At 57.0% G+C, this 26,381-nt stretch overlaps 1 protein-coding gene and 2 long non-coding RNA genes across 8 annotated transcripts in view; 2 read left to right on the top strand and 1 right to left on the bottom strand.

The window, feature by feature from the left end:
- Nucleotides 1-2,964: 2,964 nt before the first annotated feature.
- On the bottom strand, nucleotides 2,965-4,719 carry LOC107150349. The gene is made up of 2 exons (XR_001504577.1): nucleotides 4,394-4,719; nucleotides 2,965-3,647 (listed from the first exon to the last, which is right to left on the bottom strand). It is a non-coding gene; the product is annotated as an uncharacterized LOC107150349 (long non-coding RNA).
- A 1,257-nt stretch (nucleotides 4,720-5,976) lies between these two features.
- The window catches only part of Clmn (calmin), a 91,082-nt gene continuing 70,677 nt past the window's right edge, over nucleotides 5,977-26,381 (top strand). For 5 of the 6 annotated variants that reach the window (XM_015495304.2, XM_015495299.2, XM_048799286.1 and 2 more), the window contains exon 1: nucleotides 7,049-7,262. In XM_015495304.2, coding sequence (XP_015350790.1) covers nucleotides 7,208-7,262 — 55 coding nt within the window. In that variant the 5' untranslated portion in view covers nucleotides 7,049-7,207. Of the gene's footprint in view, nucleotides 6,101-7,048; nucleotides 7,263-26,381 lie in introns of those variants that run through there. The other variant, XM_048799287.1, reaches the window with a different exon arrangement.
- On the top strand, nucleotides 10,081-21,322 carry LOC125615359. The gene is made up of 3 exons (XR_007345965.1): nucleotides 10,081-10,091; nucleotides 12,194-12,201; nucleotides 19,995-21,322. It is a non-coding gene; the product is annotated as an uncharacterized LOC125615359 (long non-coding RNA).

The following is a 26,381-nucleotide window of genomic DNA, read 5'->3' as shown; positions in this document are numbered from 1 at the left end:
TGCAAACAAGTTTTGGTCACCTCCCTACAAGTCTACTGGGGTCCATGACGTCAGGATCAACTGCTGGTTGTTTTGACCTCCTGCTCTGTAAGCTCAGGCCAACAGTGAGGAACAGTCTCTCATCCACTTGTTCAATATTGAGAACTCTCTCTGTGTCAGGCACTGTGCTAAGGGCTCAGATAGAGAAACGAATAAGACACAACCTTGATCTCAAGCACTTCACAGATGACTGGGGAAAACCACCAAGTAAACATAATTACCATGTGGTACAGACGTGGGTAGCAGGGTTCATGGGTATTACAAACATAGTACCAAATACTATGTGAATACTTACCAGACAGGCACTCAGCTGACCCAGCGAGAAACCAACATTGGAAAATGTGCTCTTGAGGTGGCTATGACTGAGGAATCAGCTAGGAAAAGATAAATGCAGACAGGAGAGGATGAACATATTTCAAAGGGAACAAGCTAAGCAAAGGTCTGGAGGTGATCAGGTATGTTTGCCCATTTTTTGTCACTATAACGAAATCCCCGAGGCTAGTTAACTTATAAAGAAAAGAGGGTTATTTAGCTCACAGCTTTTGAGGCTGAAAGTCCAAATAGCATAGTGCCAGCTCTGGTGAGGGACCCCGGCTACATCACATCATGGTGGAGGCATCAGGGCAGGAGGGTGAGTAACAAAGAGAGATCCCATGTGAGACAGAATTACCTTAATCTCTTCTGAGGAAAACATCCCCAGCAAGATCTAGGCCCTCCCATTGGCCCGGCTCTTAAGGGACCTGCCACCACTCAGATGGCTGTAGGGAGTGCAAAGTGCCAGTGCGGCCCCCATGCCATTTGAAAACTTTCCAGAAAAGCAGACCTTGAGGCGGAGGGTGCAATGTCTGGTATACAGTGTGTGCTCAAGCGATGAGGATCTTGGCCTTACAGGAGCTGTAGCTACCTGGGCAATGTTCCCCCAAAGACCAGGCCTCCCATGTCCAGGAACCTCACTTGAATCAGCCACAGTGCCCAGCCTGCCACTGGTACCCACACACACACACGCCCACACACGCTGCTCAAAGCCAGGTTCTCCCTGCCCCCCACCCCATGATGGAGAGGAAGCCTGATTCTCTTGGCCATTTGCTTTCCAGAAGAATAATTTTCGGTGCAACTTCAGCCTGTAACAATTATGGAAAATAAAATGAAGAGTAAGAACAGGAAGACGGCTAGCAGATAGGACGCTACGGGGGGAGGCCTGGCTACCACCCTGGCTCTGCAGGAGGCAGACACAGACCTGCTCCCTCCAGGGTGAAATGACCACGTGAGTGTGAATCTAGGCAGTGGAAAGTCTGATCCTGCCTCAGGGGGGCCTTGAGCTCAGGGCCTGAGCCCCTGATAGGACCCCTGGGATGGGGGATCCCAGGAGGGGGGGACTTCTCCTCTCTGTGGCTCAGCTCCAAGGTCCTCCTAGCCCCTCTGCTGACTCCCATCTCCACCCCAGCTCCTTAGCCCAAGTGGATCTTCCCCTCTCTGGAGCTCACCCTGGGTGACCTGAGGGGACCTCTCACTCTCCTTCAGGGCCTGTTTCAAGGACACAGGCCTGTGTCTCAGAAGCCTCCACAGGGGCTGAGGAATGAGTAGCTGAGCTTCCAGTACTCAGTGCTCACGGCCAACAGCCATGACCAACACATGTTGGCCCTGCCCACACGTCCCCCTCTCGGAATCCTCCACAGAGAGCCATTTTCTGTAAGGCCCTAGATGTCTGACAGGCAGAGCACTGAGCACAGGCCCCTAAGTCATTTCTCAGCAAATTCCATGCCCCCAGGCCTCACTCTTTCTGTGTCCAACCAATAAAGAGCTCTTTGACTGTAGTTCACAGAGTTGTGACCCCAACGTGATAAGACCCAGGAATTCTCCAGAGTTACAAGAAACGGGGGAGGAGAACCAGAAAGGTGTGTCCACATTTTTACTGAGGCCCCAGAGGGACTCTTGGAGACTGAGTGGGAGAGGAGGTTAGGCTTCTCGGGGAAGCTTGGGTCCCTCTCTGAACTGGAAATGGCTTCAAGGGCTAAACCAAGGAAAGAGGTCCCCTCCCGTGGTGGCCCCCTTTGGAGGCTCCCCCCTACTTCGCCCTCTCCTGTGGCCCTCTTTTGAAGGCCCCCCACCGCCCATACTAGGGGCCTTTGCCACTGTCCCTGGCCCCCGGGGTCAGGGCTGGGCAGGGCTCCGGTGCAGGCTGGGGCCCGCGGATGGGGTGCAGAGTGGGACGGGGCGCTGGTCAGGCCTCCGCGGCCAGGTCCTGCGCCCTGCGCGCCGGGGACCCCCGGTTGCGTCACCCGGCCCACCGCACCCTGAGACATCACAATCTGGGGGGCTGGGACCCCGCGCCTCATCACCGCCCGTTTGCGACCCAACAATCCAGCCAACGCACACCCCGGGGGGGAAAAAAAAGGAACCGGCCCTTGGCCGCCGNCAGTGGCCCGGGCGGGGGCGTGTGTGTGTGTGTGTGTGTGTGTGTGTGTGTGTGTGTAGGGGGTCCTGTTTTCTTTAGGGGACGTCACCACCCCCCTCCAGCTGCGACTTTGGAGAAGTTTGCGCGTGGGCACTTGGGGGCGATGGCCCAGGTCAGGGAGGGGAGAAGTGCAACTAGTAGGAGCCTGTGGGACAGGAGACAGGATCAGCACACTTCCAAGTGCCCTGGGGCCTGTCATGCAGGGGAGGGGCGCCTCCCCGAGGGTGGGCTGGAGAAGAGGGGTCAGGCCACCCAGTCCAAGTCTGCCACTTTCCCAAGGAGCTGCCTCTCTGCAAGGAGCACAGGGCAAAGGACTGTCCTGGATCCCGCACCCACCTGGGCACGGAGGCTGGCACCAGAGTCTGTACCTTGAGGGAGCTGGGACTAGGTGAAAGAAAAACTCCATGGGCAGCCTGCCTTGGCAGCCCGCCTGGCACGGGCCACCGCAGCAGAGCCACAGGAGAAGCACGTTTGTCTTGCCAAAGAGTTTATTCAGTGTGAGAACTTGAAAAGCCCCAAAAATACTTGAAGGGGAAAAAGAAAATCATCCATATTTGTCCCCCAACCTACCACCCCCAGGGAGAGCTCTCTTGGTGCAAGTGCCTTTCAGCCCTTTCTCTTTCCATTTGTGGGCTTTGTGGAGCTGGAATTCCACTTCCGGCCTGTGGACACCCACGTCGACCTGTGCAGGTGAAGTTTCTAGTCTCTTTCCCTGCAAAAGTCGGGGTCCAGAGAGTCCAAGGTGGAGGTGCCTAGGAAGGAGCCGGAGGCCTGGGCAGGGGTTGGGGGGCAGTGGGTGGTGCCCTTCCCCATCAGGTGCAGTGGCATTGCTGCCAGGAGACGGGGAACCCCAGTGGGTAGCAGGCCAGCTGGGTGGGGGGGGTGGGGAGCAGCCAAGTTTAAACATTACACCTGATAAAAAGTTTCCTGGGAGCTCACGTGGGCCTGCTCCACCCCTGGGTTGGGCAGGAGCCATGCAGGCAGAGGTGACCTGAAAAGGAGCAGGCAGCCTCCTGGGGTGGGCACCGGAGACTGTTTGCTCTGGACTCCTCTGATCTCTTCTGGCTGTGATTTGTGTCAAAGGAGGAGGGTTGGACAGAGCATGCTGAAAACGATCCTCTTGATAATAAGCAGAGTGCCTAGATCCTGTTGCCTGAGAAGAATAGACACCCTATTTAGGGGTGGACACTGTCATCTTTTGCTGAGATGGCATTTAATTTGGGCTCTGTGTGTGCACATGTGTGTGTGTGTGTGTGTGTGTGTAGACTGTGTTAGGCAGTTGCCGGGTGTTTGCTGAGCATGTACTAACTGATGCTTGGTGCAATAAGTTCCTGCAGTCCTCCAAGATCACCTCCCAGTTTAAAGATCGGTTTTTGTGAAGGGAAGCTCAGCAATATGTGCTTTTAGTTAGTGCACAGGATGGGGACAATTTGAGATGGGTCCTGAAGTTTGTGAATGGGCCTCCTGTCCTCACTTTTAGGTAATGTCAGTTATCATTTGAACATTAATGGGCTTTGCCATAAAAACCTTCTAAACTGTGTATGTGTACATTATGTTTATTACATACGTATTGCACATGTGTATAATGTTCACTAATCTTAAGTGTAAGCTGAAGTTTTGGGGCATGAGAACACCTGTGTAATCACCTGGACCAAGATATAGGTTTCCAGTATCCTAGATAGGAGCCCTACCCCCACCTCAGTAACCACTATTCTAATGGTTTATGGGGGCTGAAGATTAGTTTTGCTTCTAGAACTTAATATAAAATTAAGTCATGCAGTACATTCTCTTTTGATCTGGCTTTTCCATCAGTGTTGTGCTAGTATGAGCTGTGCTCTTGCCTATGTCAGTACTTCCTTTTCCTTATTGAGTACTATTCCACTGTATGGACATACCAACCTTTGACTGTGTCTGTGGGGAGCAGGGGTGTTAGCTCCGTGGAGTCGCACAGTCAGGTTTGGCTACTTTGCCAGCATTGCTGAGTAGAGGCTGGAGTTAGGGCAGGACTGTGTTCTTCAGATTTTCCCCTTGGTTTCCCAATTAACTGGGTGCTTAACATGTTCTCTTCATGCTTCTGTGGTGCTCAGAAAGTCCTGCCTAAAGGTCCAAGTCCAGGAGGCCCCACGAGGAGCTCAGATCATCTGTAAAACCAGCTGGTAGACGTCAGGCAGCCCCCATGTGTCTGGGCGGTCCAATGGGGCCTCCAGCGGGGGCCTTGTGCAGCCGAACCTGTGTGGGTGGTGGGCCGGGGAGGCAGGTGAAGCCCCATGTCCTTCTGTATTGCGGTTATGGTGATGGAGGCTCAGCTCAGCGGGAGTCCTGGAGTCTGTAATCACAGGAGTGCAGCCGTCAGGGTTGGGGGTCCTGATTCTTTTCCGAAAGCTTGGACTCTGCTGGTCCTGGGACAGGGTGGTTCTGGGGTCAGTAATCAGACACAGCTTTGAACCTCGAGCCTCCCGACACTGCCTTTCAGGGGAGGATGGGTTAGTGAGAGATCTCTTTCTTTCTGTCTCTGTCTGCCGGCCTGCATCTGCCCCCTGAACGGTGGGATTCTGGAATCTAGGCAGCTGTGATTGTGATGCAGAAGTTCATCCCCCAGGAAACTCGGAACGAAGACTCCTGATCTGTCTCGGGAGGTCAGTTCCGCGGGGCAGGAAGCATGAGCTTTCCCAGGAGGCCTGTCCCTCCGCCTTCTGTCTAGGAGGACACACAGCAGATGCAGTTCTCATTGATGCTTTTAGATGGACGGCTCATAAAGTTGTTTGGATCAAGGGCTTTCTGGCAGAGCACCATGTCCCTCTGCGCAGAGACTGCTTGTGCCACCCTCACAGGGTCTCTTGCAAGTAAATGGGGGTGGCCCAAGCTGTTGACCCTTCTAGAGAAGAGAAGATGGGACTGCAGGAGGCAGCAGCCTTCCCGGGTGGTGTCTGCTTTCGTGGGAGTAAATCTGGCATAGAGGTGGATGGTTAGCACATCTGTGCCTTAGTCTCCTGTGGGCTGAGGACAGGAGGGATCCACTGTCCTTCCCAGGACAAGGCTCCTTTGGCTGCCCCTTGGTCCAGCTGAGCACTCCATCCGTCCTGGGCTGGCTCTACTATAGAGCAGGGTGGGGTGTTGGGTCAGGATTTGGAGGTGCTCCTGCTCACGTGGGAACCTCCGCCACCCCCCACATCCACTGCCCTTCTCTGTCTAGTGGAGGTGAACTGTGCCAAGACATCACATCCTGCTGACCCTGGAGAATGAGGAGCTGGTTCTGGTCTCTGCCTTCAGGGAGTGTGAAACTGTCCCAGCATCTGGCCAGCGGGCTCTGCATTTCTGATCCTAAGAGCACAGAGGTTGGCTCTGGTTCGGCCCTCTCCTGTTCTAGTAGTTGGGGGTTTGATGTTGCAATTCATGATCTGATTCTTACCTGAGTGGCTCGCGTTGGACCTGGAGGTGGGAGGTGAGTTGAAGGAGGTGGTGCTGGGCAGACATGAGGCTGTTCCTTGGCTGCTCTGGGAGTCCCACGGGAGCATCCGTTGTTGCCGTCTGGGGACTTCTGGCTGCTGTTCTCTAAGCAACATTTGCACCTGAGGCAGAGTTCGCCCAACCAAGATCATGTGACTTGTAAGTGGAGCTCGGATTTGAGCCCAGGAGAGACTAACCAAAGTCTCATCCTGTGGGTCAGGTGCCCTGGGCACCCAGGTAAAGCACTGCTAACCTGGGAATTGTGAGGACCGCCCGGAGGTGTCGGGTCAGGACTTTGAAGGCTGACCACAGACTTGATGGAGGGGACTCACTGGCTCCCAGGCAGGGCAGTGGGAGCCCAGGTTTCCTCTTCCTGTTGCGCTGGCTCGGGAGGGGTGCAGGCCCTCCTGGTGCTGGCTGGGCCTCCACAGCAACTTCTGTAGGCTCTGGGCCTTGCTTCACCTCCTCCTGTCCACCCCAATCCTGCCCAGATGCATCCCTGCTACATGCTTCAGTGGGTCTCACGGCCTGCAGCAGAGCTGCCCAGCCTGGGAGGTAGAGCAAGAGTGGGGACCTGGGTGGCTTCTTGGTCCACCCAGAATCAGTACTGTCATGGTCTTCTTTCCCATATCTACCTGTCAACCCCCACTCCCCGCCCTCAGCACCCTCCCTGTCGCTAGACTAGTGCACACGGCATTGGGACTTGGGACCAGGCCAAAGAAGGGAAGGAGCCTGAGGGGACCTTTCCGCCCCCGCTTCCCTGGCTCTTGAAGGGCACAGCAAGTGCACTGGAGGTTTCTGTTGAAAACTCAAAAGCAAATCAGATGCAGAGGTCTCATGTCCTCAGGAACCGCTGTGCAGGGCGCTGCCCCTGGGGCCCTGTGCTTGGTTCTCAGGGACGAATCCTGTGATTTTTCCCTGGTCCCAGCTGGAGTCAGGCCACAGGCTTTGAGTTCATCTGTGCCGTAGGTGGCAGGCCTTGTGCTAGTGTGGATTCTTCCTGGGGCTACTCCAGATGGGGCACTGGGCAGCTGGTATCGGCAGAACCACAGCCAACACCAGGAGGCCTGGGGGGGGGGCGTCCTGGACTCGTCACCACCTTGCTGTGGGCTCCAGGGAAAGCCTTTCACTTGTGCCTCTCAGTTTCCTTATTTGAAAAGTAAGAGCGTTGGACCACCAGGGGCTCCAGTCCACCCCCAGGCAGGGCCTGGGCAGAGTGTGCCCACTCAAAGCCATCTGCTCCCTGGACCCTGGCACCACCCCAGCATGTGGCCCTGGCCCACTAACCACGGCTGGCTGCTCTCCTGGAATCTTTCCACTGGTAAGTGCCGAGACTCACCTCCACCGAGGGGGCTGTGCAGTAAAAGCCACAGGGACAAGGCCTTACTATTAAAGGACACAGTGGCAAATGGCCTGCGTTCTTGGTTTGTCCTTGGCTGATCAAGTTGGATGGAGTTGAAAGTGCCCAGGGAGGTTAGTGACGCGGCCACCTTCCGCAAACAGGGATCCTGACTGTCTGTACCAGGCAGCGACAGGTTCAGGGCCAGGCGGAACACAAGCCCCACTCGCAAATGGTTTGTCAGCAGCCAGAGGGGAGCCCTGGCGCCGTTGGTGGCAGAGCCTGGAAGAGGCTACACCACAGCATCACCCAGCAGCAGCAGCTGCAGCTCATGGTGGCCTTGATGCCCCACGCTGCCCCAGGCCAGGCGGTCACGGAGGAGCCGAGCCTGAGACCAGAGCTGCCACTGGGGAGGTGGGCTTCTGCCCCAGTGGCCCGGCTTTCCTCCACTGCCCTCCCTGACGTTGGGACACTCTGGCATTTAATATTTGACTAGAGCAGCAGAGGCTCTGGGCAAAGCCCTCCCACCAACAGGCCATAGGTCACGCCTGCCCTGCGTCGAGGGGAAGAGAGGAAAATAAAGCGATTGTCTCTGAAGTGATCGTGCCATTAAAAATGAACTCCCTGTTCCCATAGAAACCTTTCTTCATTTCTCCTCTTCATGCCTGTTTTTTTTTTTTTCCATTTTTTAAAATAGTGGTACATTGTGTCAGTCACAGAAGGAATTAGAGACAGCTGAGCCAAAATCATAAATGTGACATTAAAGAATCTCTGTCAGTCCCCCCCCCCCTTCCTGGTGAGTCTCCCTTCATTTTTTTTCTATCAGAGGAGGATTCACACCCTTCCGTCCAAGGAGGCTATATGTGCTCATTGCCTGCTTTTGTCAATAAAGTTTTATTGGAACACAGCCATGTCCACTCATTTGCATACTGTCAATGGCTACTTTTGCTCTAGGACAGAGTTGATTGTTGAGACAGGGAAGTAGGCACAAAACCCCATATCTTTACTACTTGGCGCTGTGCAGAAAAGGAGGAAAGAAACAGAAACTTAGCGAAATGTTCTCAGTGAAGGAAAGGTGTGCGTGCGTGTGTCAGAGTTTGTGTGTGTTGTGTGTTTAATTTAGGGGCCAGCCCTGTGATTTGTTAGGTAAGCGTTTTTTTGCCAAATCAGTTGCTCTGTCTTGGAAGTGGCCCAGGATAGAGGCCACCAAGATGCCTCAGGTCTCAGAACAAAAGTGTTGGCTTTGAACTGTGGCCACACCTGCCCTCTCTCTGCCTTAGCCTGTTGGATTACATCCAGAAGAAATGCTGGGTGAGGCCCTGATACCATCTTAACACCTATGGGTTGTGCATGTGGGTCCAGGAGGCTGGGTCTGCGGGTGAGGTTGGCCAGCCTCCTTGTGGGATAACAGCATCTGGAAGCCCTGGAGGCCTCTGTTCGGAATGTGGCAGTGTGGAAGGCTTCCTGTAGGATGGTGGCAACTGTATTTCTAAGCCCAGACTCAGGGCCCTTGGTGACAACAGTAGGGAGTGTTTGCCATGTGTGACATGGCCCAGCCTCATTCCGAAGGGCTGACTGTGTGCCTGGGGGACATTCTGTACCTGATTTAAAAATGGGCTCGTCCACTAGGAGTCTAGTCAAAGGCAGAGGAGTGTGAGGACGGGGCTCAGAGGGAGCCCATGCAGTCAGGGGTCCTCTTGAATCTGCCTTCCTGAGTGCTGGGATCCGCCGCTGCTTGGCGATTGCGGTCCAGAACCCTCGAGGACTCTAAAGGCCGAGGAGGACCTGGGTTATTCTAGTGTGGATTGGTACCGGCTTCAGCTCCTGCAGAGCTCCGGTGGAACTGTGAGGACCCCTAGGGCTCTGATGACGTCACGTCCCCTCCTGCTTCCCTCTCCTGGGGGGTTCTCTGTGCAGCCTGGAACCTTGGCGATATTTATATCCCTCTCCTCTTTTAGACTATTTTTAATCTTCTATGCGATGACATACTTAAAAAGCAGCATTCTGGGCCCTTCTACTGAGAACTGGGGCGGCAGGTGGAGGGGCCTGGAGATGACCTGCCAGTTTGGTGGTGGAAGAACGGAGCCCTCGATGGCGTGGTCCCCTCAGCCCTCCCACACCGCCCATCCCATGGGTGCTGCCCTGCAGCGGCTTTCTGGTGGCCTTCCTGGGCTCACCTGCCTTGCGTGCGCCCTTCCCATTGGCTGCTGGGGTCCCTCAAGCTGGAGATCTCCCTCGTGGTGCGTCTGTCCTCTGTGAGACACCTTCGTGCCCCAGGAAGAAGCTCTGCTGTGTGCTCCAGGAGTGGGGGACACCTCTTGCCCTTCCTTGAATGAGGTGGACCCAGCTGTACCAGGGTCTTCCTGTTTCCCTCAGGACACACGTTTTCACATCGCCAGTGGCCCCCTCATGAGGACCTTTGTCCCCGTGGTCCCTCCTACAGAGCCTGACTGTGATGTGTCCAGAATAGCCTCCCTGAGCTCTGTCTGCCTGCTCCTAGGTGTAAGCCCCCTCCCTCTGGGCTCCCTGGGCTCCCTGATGTCTGCTGAGCCCACCTCTGCAAAGGCCCCAAGAGGAGGACCAGGCCCTGGCACAGCGCGGGGCTTCAGAACTGTTGTCAGGTTGTAGGCCGAACAGCCCCTTCCCCACAACGACCATGTCCCAGCCCCCAAACCTGGGAATGTGCTCCCTTCTTGGTAAAGGGGACTTGGCAGAAGCAAGATGGGGACAGGATGCTGGGTTATCCAGGTCAGCCTGCTGGTCACAGCTGCCTTGGAAGAGGGGAGCAGGAGGGGCAGAGGGACAGAGGAGGTGGGATGGTGTCATTGCTGGGGACCACAGGCCCAGGAACACTGGCAGGAATCCAGATGCAGTGCAGTGTCAGGTCACGCGTCCCATCTATCTCTGTGCCCTGGCTTCAAGAGGGTGGCGTCACAGTATCCTCCAGGCCCCTGCCCTGCTGTGTGGACTCTTGGATCTGGCAGAGAGGACACCTGTGTTCTAACCCTTGTGTTCTCTGGGGGCTGAGGTCATGAACTTGGGAAGAGCTGTTCATCCCGAGCAGGTCGGGCCCAGTTGTGGGTGAACCACCTCCTACTTCATGTGAAAATCAAAGTCTGTTCAGAAAACACAAGAGCCATCACGAGGCTCTGGGCTCCTGGGCAGTTCCCATCTTTTGGTCACGTTGCCTTGACTGTTGGAAGTCCAAGACTGTGCAAATGACAAGGGGCTTCACTCCCAGGGAATGGAAAAAATCCTAACCCCGTCTCACAGGGACCCTTACTGATGTCTCCCTTGGCGTTTCTGGGCTGCCCTGCATCCTCCCTGACCCTCCCTGCTCTTAGCAAGTGCAAGGTCAACACACGACCTCCATTGCTTTGGTTCCATTTCGGTTTCCATGGTAAGGCGGTGAAGCCGTAGCGATCGTCCCTATCCATGCTTTCTTTTTTTTTTTTATTTTTTATTGTTGGCTGTTCAAAACATTACATAGTTCTTGATATATCATATTTCACACTTTGATTCAAGTGGGTTATGAGCTCCCATTTTTACCCCATATACAGATTGCAGAATCACATCAGTTACACATCCATTGATGTACATATTGCCATACTAGTGTCTGTTGTGTTCTGCTGCCTTTCCTATCCTCTACTATCCCCCCTCCCCTCCCCTCCCCTCCCCTCTTCTCTCTCTGCCTATCCATGCTTTCATTGGCCTCTGTTTCTTCTTCTTTTGCTAAAACAAAGATGCAGGGCCATAGCGGCTCAGTGAGATCCGCGGACACAATGAGACGGCAGCGTGGGGGGAAAAGCCCCCTGTGCTTTAGAGTGGCCCCCTCATCTTCAGGTTGGCCTAGCGAAGTTCCAGCCTGAGTTTCAGGAGATAATCTGGGAGGGGGTCATTGTCATGTATAATATGCTGTCCAGGTTGTGTCCGAATCCATGAAGGCAGGGACCATCTCTATTAGCGGACTGTAGGAGGACCAGCAGAGACAGATAGTGCCAGGCTCCTGGGCTCATGGACCTGAGAACCAGGAGATGGAGAGAAGTCGGGGAAGGTGGATTTGGGGCCAAGGTGTTGGGGGGACCTGAAGGGGATTTGAATTTGGGGGAAGAGAGAGACGTGGCCTGCACTGGATCCAGGACCAGCTGGAGAAGGCAGCTGACTTTTACCCCAGAAAGATCCCTGGACACAGGCAAGGGACACAGGCACAAAGTCGGCACTCGTCAGGGCAGACCCAGTGACAGCTGGCTGTGTCCAGTCACCTGGGTACCCTCCGCTTTGAGCTGTGACCACACAAAGGCTAAACTTCCAACTGACAAATCCTGACTGGTGATCACCAGGGACGGTCTGAGGAGATTGGGGACAAGAATCCCGTCTTATGGGGTTGGAGAGGTAAACTCCCAGGACCCTGAATTATGGCAGAAGTGACAGAGGCAGCACCTGGGTGGGACTGTGAATGAGTACAACCATGTGGGGTCAGTGTGGAGGCTCCTCAAAGGACGAGGCGTGGCCACCACGTGACCCACCCTGGAGAATTAAAAGCATCTTACTTCAGGGATGCGTGCTCACCCCTGTTTATAGCCGCACAGTTCACAACGGCCTAACCGGGGGACCTGCCTAGGTGGCCATCAGTGGATGAATGGATAAAGAAAACGGGGTCGGTGGGCACCACGGAGTTTTATTCAGCCATAGAGAAAATGAGGTTATGTCATCCGCAGGAACACGGATGGAACTGGAGACCATCGTGTTAAGTGAAGTAAGTCCCACTCTGAAGGTCAGGGGTCACGTGTTTTCCCTCATTTGTGGAAACTAGAGAGGAAAAAGGGAAAGAAAGGTGGGGAGAGGTAAATCTCCTGAAAATCAAAGGGAGATCAACAGAGGAAAGGGACGGGACGAGGGTGGTTGGAGAGAAGGGAGGGAGGTGCTGGGGAACGATATTGGCCACATTGTATTACTACACCGTGTGCACGTACTGATACGTAACAAAGATCCCATCGTTATGTTCAACTGTGAAACACCCAGAAAGATAAATGAGAGGTGGGAGCCGTGGGAAGGCACCTGTCCTGCCCCGGGGTTGGCAGATCATGAAGCTTTGCTGTCTCCACTCTGTCCCTTGTCTCCAAGGTGACCTGAGGTTGGTGTTAGGTCTCCACTGCGCGGATGCAGACACAGAGGTCCAGAGGGGAGGACCTGTCTGGGCTTCGAACTTGAGTCTTACCAAAAACAAAAAGTTGTGCTTCCAAATAAAAGCCTTAGGCGGGGACAGGCTGTTGCCTGGGCGATGGTGTGTTCTGAGTTCTCAGGAGCACTGTGGCAGTGGCCATGAGGCGTCTGTGGGGACAGAGGCTCTACAATGCTGGGACGAGCACGGGGCCAGCAGGGTGGGTGAGGAAGGAAGAGGACAGCAGGAATCAGAGTCACAGGCGTAGCGGGCGGGGCGGGCATGGCTGCAGGTGGATTTGCTCAGAGTGCTTCTTCTTGGTCCGCCCTTGTGGTCCAGAGGCCCGCGGGGTCAGGCACTGGGTGGGCCCTGTCCGAGGCTCAGCGTGTGCTTGTTCACATTTGTCAAATGCATGAATGTGTAGACACTGGGGTCCGGGAGAACTGGGTCTGAGCCCCTTTTTAGAATTGAATGGCGGTGGATGACCCAGCCCCATGGCGACTTTTTGGTGGAAAGGAGAAGAATCCTGGCCCGTCCAGCTTGTCAGAAGGTCCGTGAGGCCATGGGTCTCTCTCCGTGTCTGCTTCCTGTTCCCTTCCTTTTCTCTCAGGCTCCTGTGAGCCCCCCACTGCCCCTGTCCATGGGGAATGCCACTTGAATTTTCTTAGCTGACGATTTGGGGTTTTTTTGCTTTTTTCCCTTTGTCTCTAAATGTTATGCACATATCGTTCCATCTTGATTTCTAGGTTCCAGGCTCTGACTTTTGGCTTTGGAAGGTAGGATGTGGGTTTCCTCTTTACTTCTTTTAGCCTAAGATCCGCCCCTGACCCAGCGCCCACTGTATTTCCTTCCTCCTTTTGGTGCAGGGGGTGGTTGGTTTGGGCTATTCCTCTGGTCAGTTCTGTGTAGCAGGACCTCCCTTTCCCGTCTGCTCCTCTTTTCCTTCAATCCAGATCTGCCCGTTGGTGGTCATGTATGTGCTTGTGAATTCATGACCGTACCCTTGTATTCCAGGTGTCCCTTTGGTTGCTCGGGGCAGTGAGTGAATTGACCTTTCTTGAGCAATCCTGGTCCCTGACCCTCTCCAGTCTGGATTTGCTGCCCTCCATACCTGGGGCCTGTCCATCAGTGGCCATCACCTGTGCCCAGCCTCTCTCCTGGGCTGGACCTCCTGCCTTCTCCCTTGAGTATGAGAGCACATGAGAATGTAGGGTAGGAAATGTTCTGAGAACTTGAACCTGGGACACTGAGTTTTCTCTCCTCTGATTCCTCATTGCCACATTAGCTGAGCATCATGTTCAAGGTTGGAAATCTTCTTCCTTCAGAGCTTTGGGGCCTTGCTCCGCTGTGTCCCAGCCTCTAGGGTTGCAGTTGGAAGGTGTGAAGCCATTCTGGGTCACCGTCTGTGGCTTGCTTTGTTCCCCCTGGAAGCTTGCAGGGTCCTCTCTGTTCCCAGTGCTCTGAGCCTTCAAGGGGATCTGCTTGGTGCTGGTCCCTTTTTGTCCCTTAAGTTGAACACTTAGTGAGACCTTTCCATCTGGAGGCTGCCCTTCAGTTCTGGGACATTTTCTTGGCTTATTGTGTCATAGTTTCCGTCCCTTGATCTTCTGTGACCTTCTAGATCTCCTTCTATCTGGACATCCTTCCTGGACTAATCTTCTGATTTTCTTATCTTTTCTATTTTTTATTCCTTTGGCTTTGCTTCCTGGGAGAGTTCATCAGTTTTACAGTTTTAATCTCTTGCATTTTTAATTTGCAGAAGTTCTGTTCTTAAGATACGCCCCTTCTTCTGAGTGGCGGGTACTGTAGAGAGCGTGTCCCCGACTCTGCCACTCACTCGCCTGGTGGCTCCGGCAAGTTATTTAGCCTTTTTACTCTTGAGACACCTGCTTTGTGAAATGAGAGGCACAGTACCAATGCCTGCCTCAAGAGCTGCCGTGACCGCGGGGGTTCCAGGAGTAGAGGGCACCGAGCCACGGCAGGTGCAGAGCCACGGCGGGCCCAGGCTGGGTAGGGTGTGTTTTCCTCCGTCCACTCTGCGCAGCTGCGTCTCTCCTTCTTTGGGATTCTCACATTATGGGTTCCTTTCTTCATTCTTGGTTGTCTTTTCGTGTATTAGGGTTGGGGACTGAAAAGTGAACTGCTCTCAGCACGTGGGGTGGGGCTTCCTTTCTGGAAGCTTCTCTCAGGTGCCCTTCCGGGTTGTCTCACGGGAACCCCTATGCACATGTCTTCTCTCCTGAGCTGGGCAAGCTCCCGTGGAAGGGTCCCACAGTGTCCTGTCTGAATGGTCAGGACCAGCCATCTGGGGGTGGGGATGGGGGTCTGGCAGCTGAAAGAAGGGAGAGGGCTTGGGGTGGGGGGACCCTCTGATCCCCTCTGGAGAGATCACTTAATCCACCTGGTTTCAGTGCAGTTCCCAAGCCCCCCCCCACCCCACCCCCAGGGACCGAACCTCCAGCCCTGTGTGGTGGGGGAGGGGCTGTCACACCACTGGGAGGCCCGGGTTCTCTCCACCTGCTTTCTGGTTCTTTCCGCTCATCTTAGGCCTCCTGTACCTCAACCTCCTGGTGGTACATGTGGCCACTGATTCTGAACCTTGGGGACTTGGGGATGTAGGTCGGCTGGTGCGCGTCTTCTCGTGGCCACGTGGGTGTAGAGGTCCTGAGCTGGCTCAGTTTCCGCTGGTCTTTTTCCCAGCTCCAGAACTTGGTCCTTCCTCCCATAGTTGTCTCTTTTCTAAATGCACAACGTGGACCGCAAAGATCCTTCCTGCAGGCTTCAGTGGAGCTGTGGATGGACCGCACTGGGGAGCCCGGGCTGAGTGTCCTTCCCCCCAGATCTCAGAAAGGCTGGGTAGGAAGCCGACATGACAGATGGGTGCCACTGTCACCCTGGCTTTGAAGACTCAAAGTTCCCGATGCCGTTGGCGTTTGGCCAGTTCGGGGCTGCTGCTGAGTACTGGGTACCAGCAGAGCTCGGGGCATTGTGGAGGGGTCTGCTCACATGGGGGAGATCTTTTCTCAGCCACACACTTTGGTTCTCTTGTGGCTGTTGCTCTGGGGCCTGGGGCCCAGGTGGGGTACAGCTGCAGAAGCAGAGAGTCTTCCTCCAGGTCCTCCTCGGGCCTCAGGTCACCCCCGGGGACTGGGAGCTCCTCCAGCATGCCAGGGGCCGGCTCTCCCTTGCTGCTCGGCCGTGTGGCGCCTGCAGGGAGAAGGGCCGAGCGCTGAAGGAGCGGCTGTTTGGTTTCTGTGTAGCTCTCACTGGATTCCGTCAGCTTTCAGAACCCTGCCCAGGCCCGAAGCCTCAGGCTGCCCAGGGGAGACTCACTGGTGCCAGCTCTTGGCGTCCAGCTCTTATCAAGATGAAAGGCTAACCTGCCCGGCCATCAGATACTGCCAGGCTGACCTTACCTGATGGTCTGGATTTTTGAGTGGATCAGATTACCCGGAAGGAGCAGCCCAGTGGAAAGGGCCTTTGGAGAGTCCAGTAAAGAACGAATCCACACGGGCCCCAGAACTGCCCAGATGATGGCTCTTTATTTCGCGTCCCTGATCAGCTCAGCACAGTGGGTCCCTAAGAACAAAACCCGAGAACGTGCGGCAGAAGGGGCTGGAAGCCAGGCCTGGATTCGAGTTCAGCTCATCCCTAGGTGGCTGCCGGATTGTAGCCAAATGAGGAATCCTGGTCGTGGTGTTGGTCTCTTCTGTCCCTAATGTGGCTTTAATAATAGTAGACCCTCCAGCGTTATGTGGAGGGTCCAGTGAAGTCATGAACATCGGAAGTGCCCCATACAGTCAGGCCTTTTGACTCCATGAACAGAATGCCAATCATGAGGCCATCAACACCTCCCGCCCCCGACTGCGCCTTGGGGTGGTCCTAGGCATCTGAGAACTCCAGGGGCAGTCTGCTGGGGGAGAGGAAGGGCCTCCTCCTCTCCCGCACACTGTGGGCAACGACAGTCCCCTCGCTCAAAGGGCCCTTTGACACGAAGCTCCAGCTTGGAGGCTCTTGGAAAGTCAATAGTTGATGTAATATCTGTCCCGTGAATTGTGTCCATTGTCACCCAGCCCTGTCCTGTGGTGGGAAGAGTCCAAGAAAGTGACGTGACAACGTGTGACCCTTCCCATGACTCCATGGAAAATGACTTCATGCATCGGGTGCAAACTCCCGTGTCCCCAGGATCGTCTGCCTCAAGTCAGCGCGGCCGGGTCCTGGCTCTCGAGTTGACTCCGTGCAGCGTCCACAACAAGCATCTGTTGGTGTTTTCTGATGGTTCCAGGCCTCTGCAAGGCACCGGGGGGAGAGGGGAGGAAAGTGGGCCTTCTCTGCTCCGTGGCTGGGTACAAGTCTCATCCCCCCGACCGGTCCCATGGGGATATAGTGACAGCAGACTGACAGGGCCCCTGTGTCAGATGTGGAGGGAGGTCACCCAGAGCAGGTGGGGCTCAGTGGAAGTGGAAAGAGTGGATGGAAGTAGGGCGGGAGGGAGAGGGGAGTGTGGAGCCTGCTGTGCGGAGGGAGCAGCTGGCACAGAGGCTGAGGGGGCAGGAGCGAGGCCCCTGGACGTGGCCCCTGGACGTGGCCCCTGGGCTGCATTCAAGGGGGTGGCCTCTCTGGAGCACCCACTGTGTGGAGCCCCATGTCCTTTCTGGGGAAGACTGTCACGTCCCGGGAGCTGCAGCAGAAGCACTGGACTGGGACCAGAGACTACGATCTGCTTCTCTTCAAATGGGCTGAACATGGAAGAGGTTCTGGCCACTGAGAGCACGCGGCTCAGCCCTGCGGCCAGCCCTCCCAGCTGAGGGGGGCTTCCCTGTGCCCAGTTGTGTGCTTAGGGGTGCAGCAGGGCACCATGGTTGTGCTCCCTGTCCCCACGTCCTTGCCCCGGTCCTAGTCCAGGTATATCTGCCCGCCAAGGGAGAGGCTGCTCCGTTCGGGCCTTGGTTTTCTAGGTTGGGGATGATTAAAACAGTGAACGAGGTAGTGAAGCCGACACAGTGGCAGTTTCTTGATCACCCAGGTCAGCCCTGTGTCCCTTGGGTGGAACACCTGCTGCGTGCCAAGAATCCTGTCGGGTATTTCATATTTAATTCTCACGGTCACTGAGTGGGGGACTCTTCTCCGTCTTTCAAATGGAGAACTGAGGCACCAACAGGTCAAGTATGAGGTCCATGGTGTCACGGCTCATTAGTGGCAGGGTCAGGATTTGACTGTGGGTCTTTGCAGAAACCCGTGTTCTTCCCCCCGGCACCACACCCGTCTTCCATAGACGCCGAGTTTGGGTCCTGGTATGACAAGCTCTGGCTCTGGCCTTCTTCAGTCTCCCCTCCGGACCTCACCTTCCCTGTGCAGGTGGACTGACCTGCATCCTCCTGTATGTCCATCACCATCCTGGTGTGGACCCGTGCAGACTGAGCCTCGCTCTGAGGTAGAGATACTTGGGATTTAAAGACTTCGTGTAAAGGACAGTGCAGGACATCAGTTGTGTTTCAGTGTTACACGTTGAAATAGTGCTGTGGATAGAGTAGGGTAAGTAGAACAGATCACTAAAATCGACTTCACCTGTTCCTTTTGACTTCGAATAACATGGCTACTAGAAAGTGTGCCCACGTGGCTCACACTGGTCCCCAGTACCTGAGGGGGTTCAGATGCTCAGCCCCTTATGTAATGCAGAGTGACGTTGGTGCAGCCCGTACTGTCCTCTGGATACTTTGGATCGTCCTGGATTGCTTATGACACTAATTCAATGTCAGTGCAGTGTGACTAGTTGTCACACAGTGCTGTTTAGGAAACAATGACAAGAAAGTGGGTACGTGGTCAGTGCAGATGCAGTTTCCCCCTGGAAGTTTCTAGAATGTGGAGGTGCAGGTGGAATTCTAAGGACCTCTTCATGCTCAAACCCTTCCACGGCAGGGCTCGCACCCCTCTTCTTCCTCAGCTGCGCTGTGGGTTGGGCCCTGAATTGCCTCCTGGTGCTCCAGCATCACCACCCCCCTGGGCCACGCATGTCACCTTTCTGGGCCTCAGATGTCCGTGAAGATGCTTGACACTGGGGCCAGGGTCTGGATGTTACCTTCCCCTGGCTGTAAAGATCAGAGGGTGTGCTGAGCCCCTGTACCTAGCAGGAGCTGTCCGCACGTCACCCCCTTCTCAACCTTCTCTTGCCAAGGTTTGTCACTGTTTGTCACCGTCATGACAGGTAGCAATTGCCTTTGGCATTGTCCCTGCTGTGATGTTACTTCTTTAGGCAAGTTCACTGGGGACAAGGCACTGCAGAGTCAAGTGAGCCACTCCTGCGGTCCTGCCCTGCCCTGCCCTCCAAGTCGGTCCTGACGGGGAGACAGGGTGTGGGCCGAGGAAGACGTGGGCGGGGGCCTGGGTCTAGCTCCCAGGCGGGTGCAGGGAAATCAGGGGCCTCTGTGCAGATGGGACAAGGGCTCTGGGGTCTGGCCATCTGCTGGGACCACAGGGGACTCAGGCCTAGTGGCCCTAGGGGTAAAGAGGGATGGCTGAGGTTGCCAGGAGGGGGGGGGGCATGCTGGCTGGTGATGAGGGGACACTTCACAGACAGAAGGCAAAGGTGAGAGGGAGGGACAGACATCGCTGCCCTTAGAGGCTGTTCTCTCCTAGAGCGGAGCAGCCCTCACTTGACCAGTCACTTGAAGAAGCCAAGCCTGGACTCGGGCTGGTCCCCGGGTCCCCAGGTCCCTGGGGCTGGCTTGCTCCCAGGACCTCTGAGGACCAGTCCTGCTACCCAAGCACCTTTGTGGCGCACTTGGCTGGGTGCAGGGGAGGGACCCCAAGGGGACTGTCAATCATCTGTGGCAATTACTGCCTTTGTTTTATGTGGTTGTAAAAGTCTCACAACCACCTTTTAAAAGGGCCCCTCCCTGCGCCGCACTGCCCTGCACTGCCCTCCGGTCCTTCCAGGAGGGGCCTGTTGTGCACTGACACTGTACTCAGCCGTGTGCTGTCCTCTCGGTGCCTTCTCGTGCACTGGTATTGCAGCGGGATTCTTGTCACTTTGCTGTCACACTGCAGTGTCTTGTCTGGCTCCCGCAGGACCTGGCATCGGCCACCTGTTTCGGCCTGTCCTGGAGCTGCTACCGTAGTGCCCACTGAACATCCCCCTCCCCGTGGGAGACCCGAGGCTGCCTTCCCAGTAGAGCCACCAGCCATCCAGCCTTTAGGGTGGGAAAACCCGCCACAAGCCAGACCTTGGGGGCTCTGAGCCACACTCGGGTGGATCCTAAACCCCGGCCTGTGGTCGCCCTTCCCTTGGAGATGGGGTTTCTGGTCCCTCAAACTCCCTTTGCTTGGGAGTGTGGCAGGAGAATCGTGAGCGGTGAGCAGGCCCCGCGGGAGCCATGGGAACCCCAGTAAAGGTAAATCAGAGCAGTGGCCATCGCGGGCTCCTCTGAGCCCCCCTGCAGCTGGCTCAGGTCACGCCGTGATCCTGTGGCTGCCTGGGGTGCACAGGAGTCCCAGCGTGGCCCAGCTGGGGGAAGCCACAGGTCAGCTTCCTCAGGACGGGGACCCCGGGCAAGGTGACTGGCAAAGGTGAGCTCCGGAGGCGCCGGGGCCCTGAACGCAGCCCCGTGTGCGAAGGTGCGTCCGAGTCTCCTGGGAGGCCTGGTCCCCGCGGGTGTCTGTCCCCACAGAGACGGTGGCTCCGTAAGTCTGAGTTGGGCCTGAGACCCCCACGTCTCACAGGTCCCCAGGGGAGCCTCAGGCTCCTGCTGGACCCCACGGAGGAGGCTCTGAAGGGAACCAAGGGCGCGGCCACCTGTCCCTCTACAGAGCCGAGGAGCGCCAGGCACTGTGTGAAGGGCCCTGTCCGCGGTTCATGGCCCTTGGGGGAGGGGCGCATTTCCTGACTCCCCCATTTTCCTTGGAGAAACCAAGACTGAAAGAGTGATTCCCATCAAGTTCTGGAAGCATCCCCTCTGGACCAGCTGAGCTGTCCCTCTGGGAGCCCCCCTGGGCCCAGCTGCGGGCTCCTGGTGGCAGCTGTGGATGAGATCAGCACCCCCTCTGCACCCCCAGTCTGTGTGTGTCTGACTCAGGGAGGGGGGGGCAGAGACAGGGACCCTGGGCTTCGGCCTCTGTCCTGGGGAAGAATGGACGCAGGGCCCGGGAGGCCGTGGGGAGAAGCTGCCCAGGCCACCAGCTCTGTCCTCTGGTCTCCCTGGCAGAAGAGGTGGGCAGGAGCTCAGGATGAGGTGACCACATCTGGGCAGCTGGACCAGGGAGCCTCCTGGGACTTTGCACAAGGGACTTTGATGCTAGAAAGGGGGGGTTGCTCTGCCTCCCTCAGAGTTGGGGTGTGGATTGACCAGTGCCCGCCATGTGTGTGGCCCGGATCTGACAGAGCCCCCCAGGGTCTGTGCCCACTGGCCGCAGTCTGTCGAGGTGTGAGGCACAGAGAAGCCTCCAGGCCAGGCCTCAGCTGGACAGGTTTGTGGTGGGGGCTGGGAGCTGGGGCGAGAAGAGTCTCCCTCTCAGACCCCTGGCCTGCCTTTCTGTCCCCACCCGCTGGCTGCCTCTCCACCAGACAGGGTGCTGACGGGCAGGGCCTCCATCTGCTTCTGCCCTGAACACGCTGCGCTGGTGTCCTGCAGAGAGGACACTGGGTACACACAGGGATGAATGAACAAGTGCTGGGACATCTGGAGGCCGCTTTCTGTGAGGCACCCAGATAACGGAGCCTGGCGGTAACAGAAGCTCTTGTGACGCTTCGTTCCTAACATGACTTGGCATCGGCCGAGGCTCAGGGCGTGCAGGTCAGCCACTCTGGCTGTGTGACCTGAGCCGGTGACTGCATGTCTCTGGGCTCCCTATCCTCTTCTGTACAGCGGGGTGCGAGGTGGACAGAGCTAGGTGTTTGCTCTCTCTGTACAGCTGCCGTCCTTTGCAGATGCAGAGGCCTGGAGGGTGTGCTTGCCTGTGGCAGGTCCCCTGCTTGACACCGGAGCTAGCGTCCAGGCCCTGGATTCCCTTGGCCCGGTGCAGCGCTGCCTTGTTCTTCATCCTCTGTGTGTTGGGGTCTCGGTGGGGTCGGGTTCCTGTTGTGGAGGTCGCCGTCTCTGCAGACTGACCCCTCCTTTCTGGGGCTCCAGGGCTGGGGGAGCCTGTTTCCTGGCTCCCACGTGGGACCCAGGGCTGCAGATGAGACTAGAGAGGCCGCGCCTTGTGGGTTTGTGACAAGTTCCCTGAGCTGCTCTGGAAATCCCTTCCTCGTAAAAACCACAGGAGGCCCCGGAGCCCGCCGAGGCTGACCTTGTAAAGGAGACTTTACAGGTTCTTGGAGCCTAGTAAAGGGAGACCTAGGCGAGCCACAGGTGGGAGCCCGACCCTGCAGCTGAGCCCAGAGGCTGCCTTCGGAGCACGCGGTGTGGCTTTCTCCACTGCCAAGAGACTGCGCCCTCTTAACTCTGCTCGCGGGAAGATGAGATTCTAGGGTGCCAGCCCTGGTGTCAGACAGACCTGAGGGACCTGAATCCAGCTCAGTACGGTTTGGCTAGTGAGTTCTAAAAAAACCCCAAACCACGGCCTTGTAAACAGAGCAGTATTTCCACGCAGGCAGCCCAAAGCTCTGGGGCAGTTACGCCTCACAAAATCTGCTCCTGTTATCTTGTTGTGCTGCTGTGCCCTGGTGTGGCTCTTGACCTCGTGGCCCAAGATGGCTGCTGCAGCTCCAGGCATTTATTGCATTAGTGTTTCAGGCAATAGAATGGAGGAAGGGACCATGAAGAAGGGTCAAGGGGTTAATGCCAGCTCTCTGTTAGTAGGAGTTTCAAGAAACTGCCTCATGGCATTTCTACTTGTATCTCACTTTCCATAACTTCATTGCAACTGATTGTAAAGAAGGCTGGAAAATAGAGTCTGGGGTGCCCACCTAAGAACAAGAGGTTCTGTGTCTTTGGAGAGAAGAGAAAATAGATACCTGGGTGGGAGAGGCAACCAGCAGTCTCTCTTGCAACCCCCATTTCGCCGTGTTTACCAGTGGGGCCTGGGGTTAGTCTCTAACCCAGGTCTCAGTGTCCCCGTCTGTGGGATGTGTGCAAACCCCCTCCTCTCTGGCTTGGTGGGGAAAGTAAACGAGTGATGTGCGCACAGCCCCTGGGCACTCAGACGCGTGGGACGGGTTCAGTTGCTTTCACTGTGTTTTCAATAACGGTCTCTGGCTGTTGATATCCTGGCTCAGAGGTGGGGACCCTCTCTGGAGACCCCAAATCTAGTCATCACAGCGAGCTCCGTGCTGGGCCCCGGGGCTGTGTCCTGCCCCCCCACTGTCCTCTTCAGCGGGTTCAGTGCCTGACTGTGATCCCCACCAAGGCTGTTGGCCCCATTTAGCTGGGAGGAGCCTGTAGCACACAGGGACAAGAGACTTGCCCAAGGCCTCATGGCCAGTCGGAGGAAGACCTCAGGCAGCGAGGGCCCCTCCCAGGGTGTCCCTGTTGAGAATGGCAGGGGAGGTCACCGTGGTTCATCCTGCTGTCCATCTGCCCGGTGGGTCTTCAGAGTGAGGACCTGCACCTGGGGTGAGGTGCAGCGAGTTCCCCGGAGACGCGAAGGTGGCCCCTTTCGGGCGGGCCTCCTAGCCTCCTAGCCTCCTTTGTGCTTCTCCCTCAGCGACCCCCTCCTCCGCCAGCCTGCATCTTGCCCTGACGTCAGGCCTGGCCGGCAGCTGGACACATCGGCCTATGAAGCCCAGGGAACCCACAGGCCGTGTCCCTCACAGGCTGCGGGGACCCCTCGGCACGTGGGCTGGGCCCTGGGAGAAGGGGAGCAGGTCTGCTGCCTTCAGAAGCCCCTGGGCAGCCCCGGGTGCTGACGGCGGCTGGGCTGGCTGCTGGTGGACGGGGGCGTCTGGTGTCCTCTTCTTCCCACTGAAGTGTGTTTTCAACCACAGCGTGTTCAGCTCTTCTTCCTAATGAGGAAAAGAGTCAGACTTTGTTAAAATGGGCATCTAAGCCGGGCATGGCGGTGTTTGCCTGGGTCCCAGCTCCTCAGGAGGCTGAGGTGGGAAGACCCGGGCCAGGAGTTCAGGCTCAGCCTGGCAACTGAGCGAGACCAGTCACCGAAAGAATCAGGGAGTGGCTTCCAGCTTCTCCTTGGCTCACAGCAACCTTCAGATGTCCTTTGGAGCCAGCCCCAAGTCCTCCGTCCCTCGTGGACACACTCACCCAAGCAGAGTGTTCAGGCTGCATGTTACACTGCTCGGAGGAGACGGAATTTATTCAGGGGGCGCATAACGTAAATCTCGGGGGGAGAGCTGGCGTCACGGGGGTCTGCTTTTGGACCTCACTGTTGGAAGGCAGCCTGGTCCTTGGCTCCTGGGGAGGGCTTGAGCTGCGCCCATGGGCGGGCCACCTTCCCCTCTGGGGGCCTGTTTCTTGACCCACACAATGACTGGGTGGGACCTCACTGCGTGTTCTGATCGACTGGCTGTGGCTGCCTCCAGAAGGATTCCCAGGCCGGCTCTGGCCTTGGTGGGCATGTGTGCTGAGTTTGATTAGCGATGTCTGTGGTGGCCCTGGCTGGGGTGATTCCCAGGAGTGAAGTGTTTGCTATTCAGTGTCCGAGGGCGGGATCGTGCTGAAGTCTCGCAGTCTGCACATCTGTGAACTACTGTACCTAGGGTGGGTGGTGTGACTTGTGGAGTCCAGTTCAAAGTGAAGCTGTGGACGTGAGAGTGGACAGCATGTCATCTTCTCAGTTCTGTCTTATCCTCAGCATCCACCCCTGCACCCCAAGTCCAGCTGGTGGCTCGGCCACTGGCCCTCGGCCTGGGCTGGCTCCTCCCGCTGTCCAGTGGCCACTGACCATGAGCCGTCTCCCTCTCTGATGGGGCTTCTGCTCCAGGGCTCGGCCTTTGGCAGGTCCTGGAGGGGAGCTGGGCTTGCTGCTGTGACCTGCCTGCAGGAGTGCTGGCCCTGGAGCAGGCTCCTCAGACCTGCTGCCCCCAGGGACGGGGTCCAGGTGGGAGCCCTGCAGGGCCTGGCTGCTCTGACGGTCCCCCGCCTGCCTTCCCTCCCTGTAGCACTTCATTATGGAGCACCTACTGTGTGCCAGGTGGTTGTGGGCACTGGAAGCTCAGGGTGGGCCACCGACAAGGTCTGTTCCCGAAGAATGTCACCCCCTGGGGCAGGTGGCCTCAGAGGAGCGCACAGATGATCAGAATCCAGGCGGCTTGGTGCTTGGAGGGGAATGAAGACAGCTGCGGGGTCGGGTTCCGGGGTCCCAGGGACCTGTCCACAGGCCGTCCCCAGAGCCAAGGGGACTTGCAGGTGTGATGAAGCATCCTGACGTGCCAGGTTCGCTGAGGCCACCAGGTGCCTCCATGTGACCACAGGGACCCCCTGAGGGAGAGTCAGGGCAATGGAAGGTGAGGGGGACTTGGGCAGGTGTGGACAACTTTGAAGATGGAAAGGGAGGCCACCATGGCCCCTAGAAGCTGGAGGAAGGAAATAAGCTTCCCCTAGGACCTTCCAGAGGAACGGAACCTGGTTTTAGCCTGATGAGACTCTTTTGGGCTTCCGACCTCCAGAGCAGGAAGGTAGATTTGTGATGTTTCAGGCCACGGTGTTCGTGGTGACTTGTTCTAGTCTCAAGCAGGGCATGTGGGAAGCCATGTGTGGTCAGGGGAGGCCTCTCTGAGGAGATGAGCAGTGAAACTCAGAGGCCAGGGAAAGATCCCAGTGAGAGGGGCTCGGGGGGCAGAGGAAACAGCAGTGCAAAGGTCCTGAGGTGAGGGCTGAACTTGACTTGTTTGTGGGTCACTCTTCTGCCATTGGTCACTTTAGGTGACCTGATCCTGTGGTCAACAGGAGAATGCTGACCTTTGCTCAGCAACTATTTACCTCCTTATGTTTGCCCACATCTCCTGTTTTGCCCAGTCTGCTCTGTCAGCCTGGAAGACTCCCACACATCCAGAGATGCCAAGCCCAGGGTCATTCCTCTGATAGTCCTCTCCTGACCCCACTCCTGGTGTCCCCTCCTGACACGGCTGCAGTGCAGACTCGTGGGTCCCCTTGCTGTGCTCAGCGCTGACCGTGCTTAGCCCCCTGCGCAGCGCTTCTCATACATCCGTGGCCCCTGCTGGGCTGCTCCTGGGCTGCCCCTGGGTTTCAGGTTCTCCCTGATCCTCCTCCCTCTTCACCCTGCACGTGCTGAGTGGACGGCCGCCTGGCCTCAGGGCTGTGGCGCTGGTCTCCTGCTCACCTCTCCGGCCACCCACCTCCCGGGTTCGACTGAGCTCCGTGAACATCGTGGCGGGAGCGCGAATCCCCCGGGGGCCACGCCCTCTGCCCTCCGATCAGGACCAGAGGACACTGAGCCCCTCACTGGGCTTTGCCAGCCGGGAGCCCTGCAGGAAGCTGAAGGGGTGACCCCAGAGGGGATGGAGGGCTGTCCCCAGGGGCCGGGCAGGAGGCGGCCCCCAGGGGTGTGCAGCACCAGGGGCTCCCTGCAGGGGGAGCGCTGAGCACCCCCCCACTTACAGAGCGGGACCTGGAGAGGGGAGGAGCTCAGCACTGGACATCTGGGGGCCAGGGAGGGCGGGGCAGCGGGGCATGGGTCACCCGACGGCCTTCACCCACATCGTCCTGTCAGTGCCCTGTTGGCCCAGCCCACTGGCATGAGGACAAGGACATCCAGTGGCATGGCCTATGGAGGGACAGCCTCCCAGCACACTGGGGAGGGGAGAAGCAGGACAGGGAGTGGGGTGGAGTGGACCAAAGAGATGGACAGGTGCGGGGTCTTTGTCCTGACCCATGGCCCTGGGCGTGAAATCAGTGTCCTTTTCTGCAGGTGACAGTCCAGGAAGTGCCTTGCCTGCTGGGAGGGGACAGGTGGCTGGCCATGGCCCCTCCCGGGGTGCTGGTGGAGGGTCCCCCTGAGCACCCAGCAGGGGCCACGGATGTATGAGA

The sequence above is a fragment of the Marmota marmota genome, unplaced genomic scaffold, assembly GCF_001458135.2.
Source record: "Marmota marmota marmota unplaced genomic scaffold, marMar, whole genome shotgun sequence".
NCBI lineage: Eukaryota > Metazoa > Chordata > Mammalia > Rodentia > Sciuridae > Marmota > Marmota marmota.
This window is presented reverse-complemented; position numbering and strand designations above follow the sequence as displayed.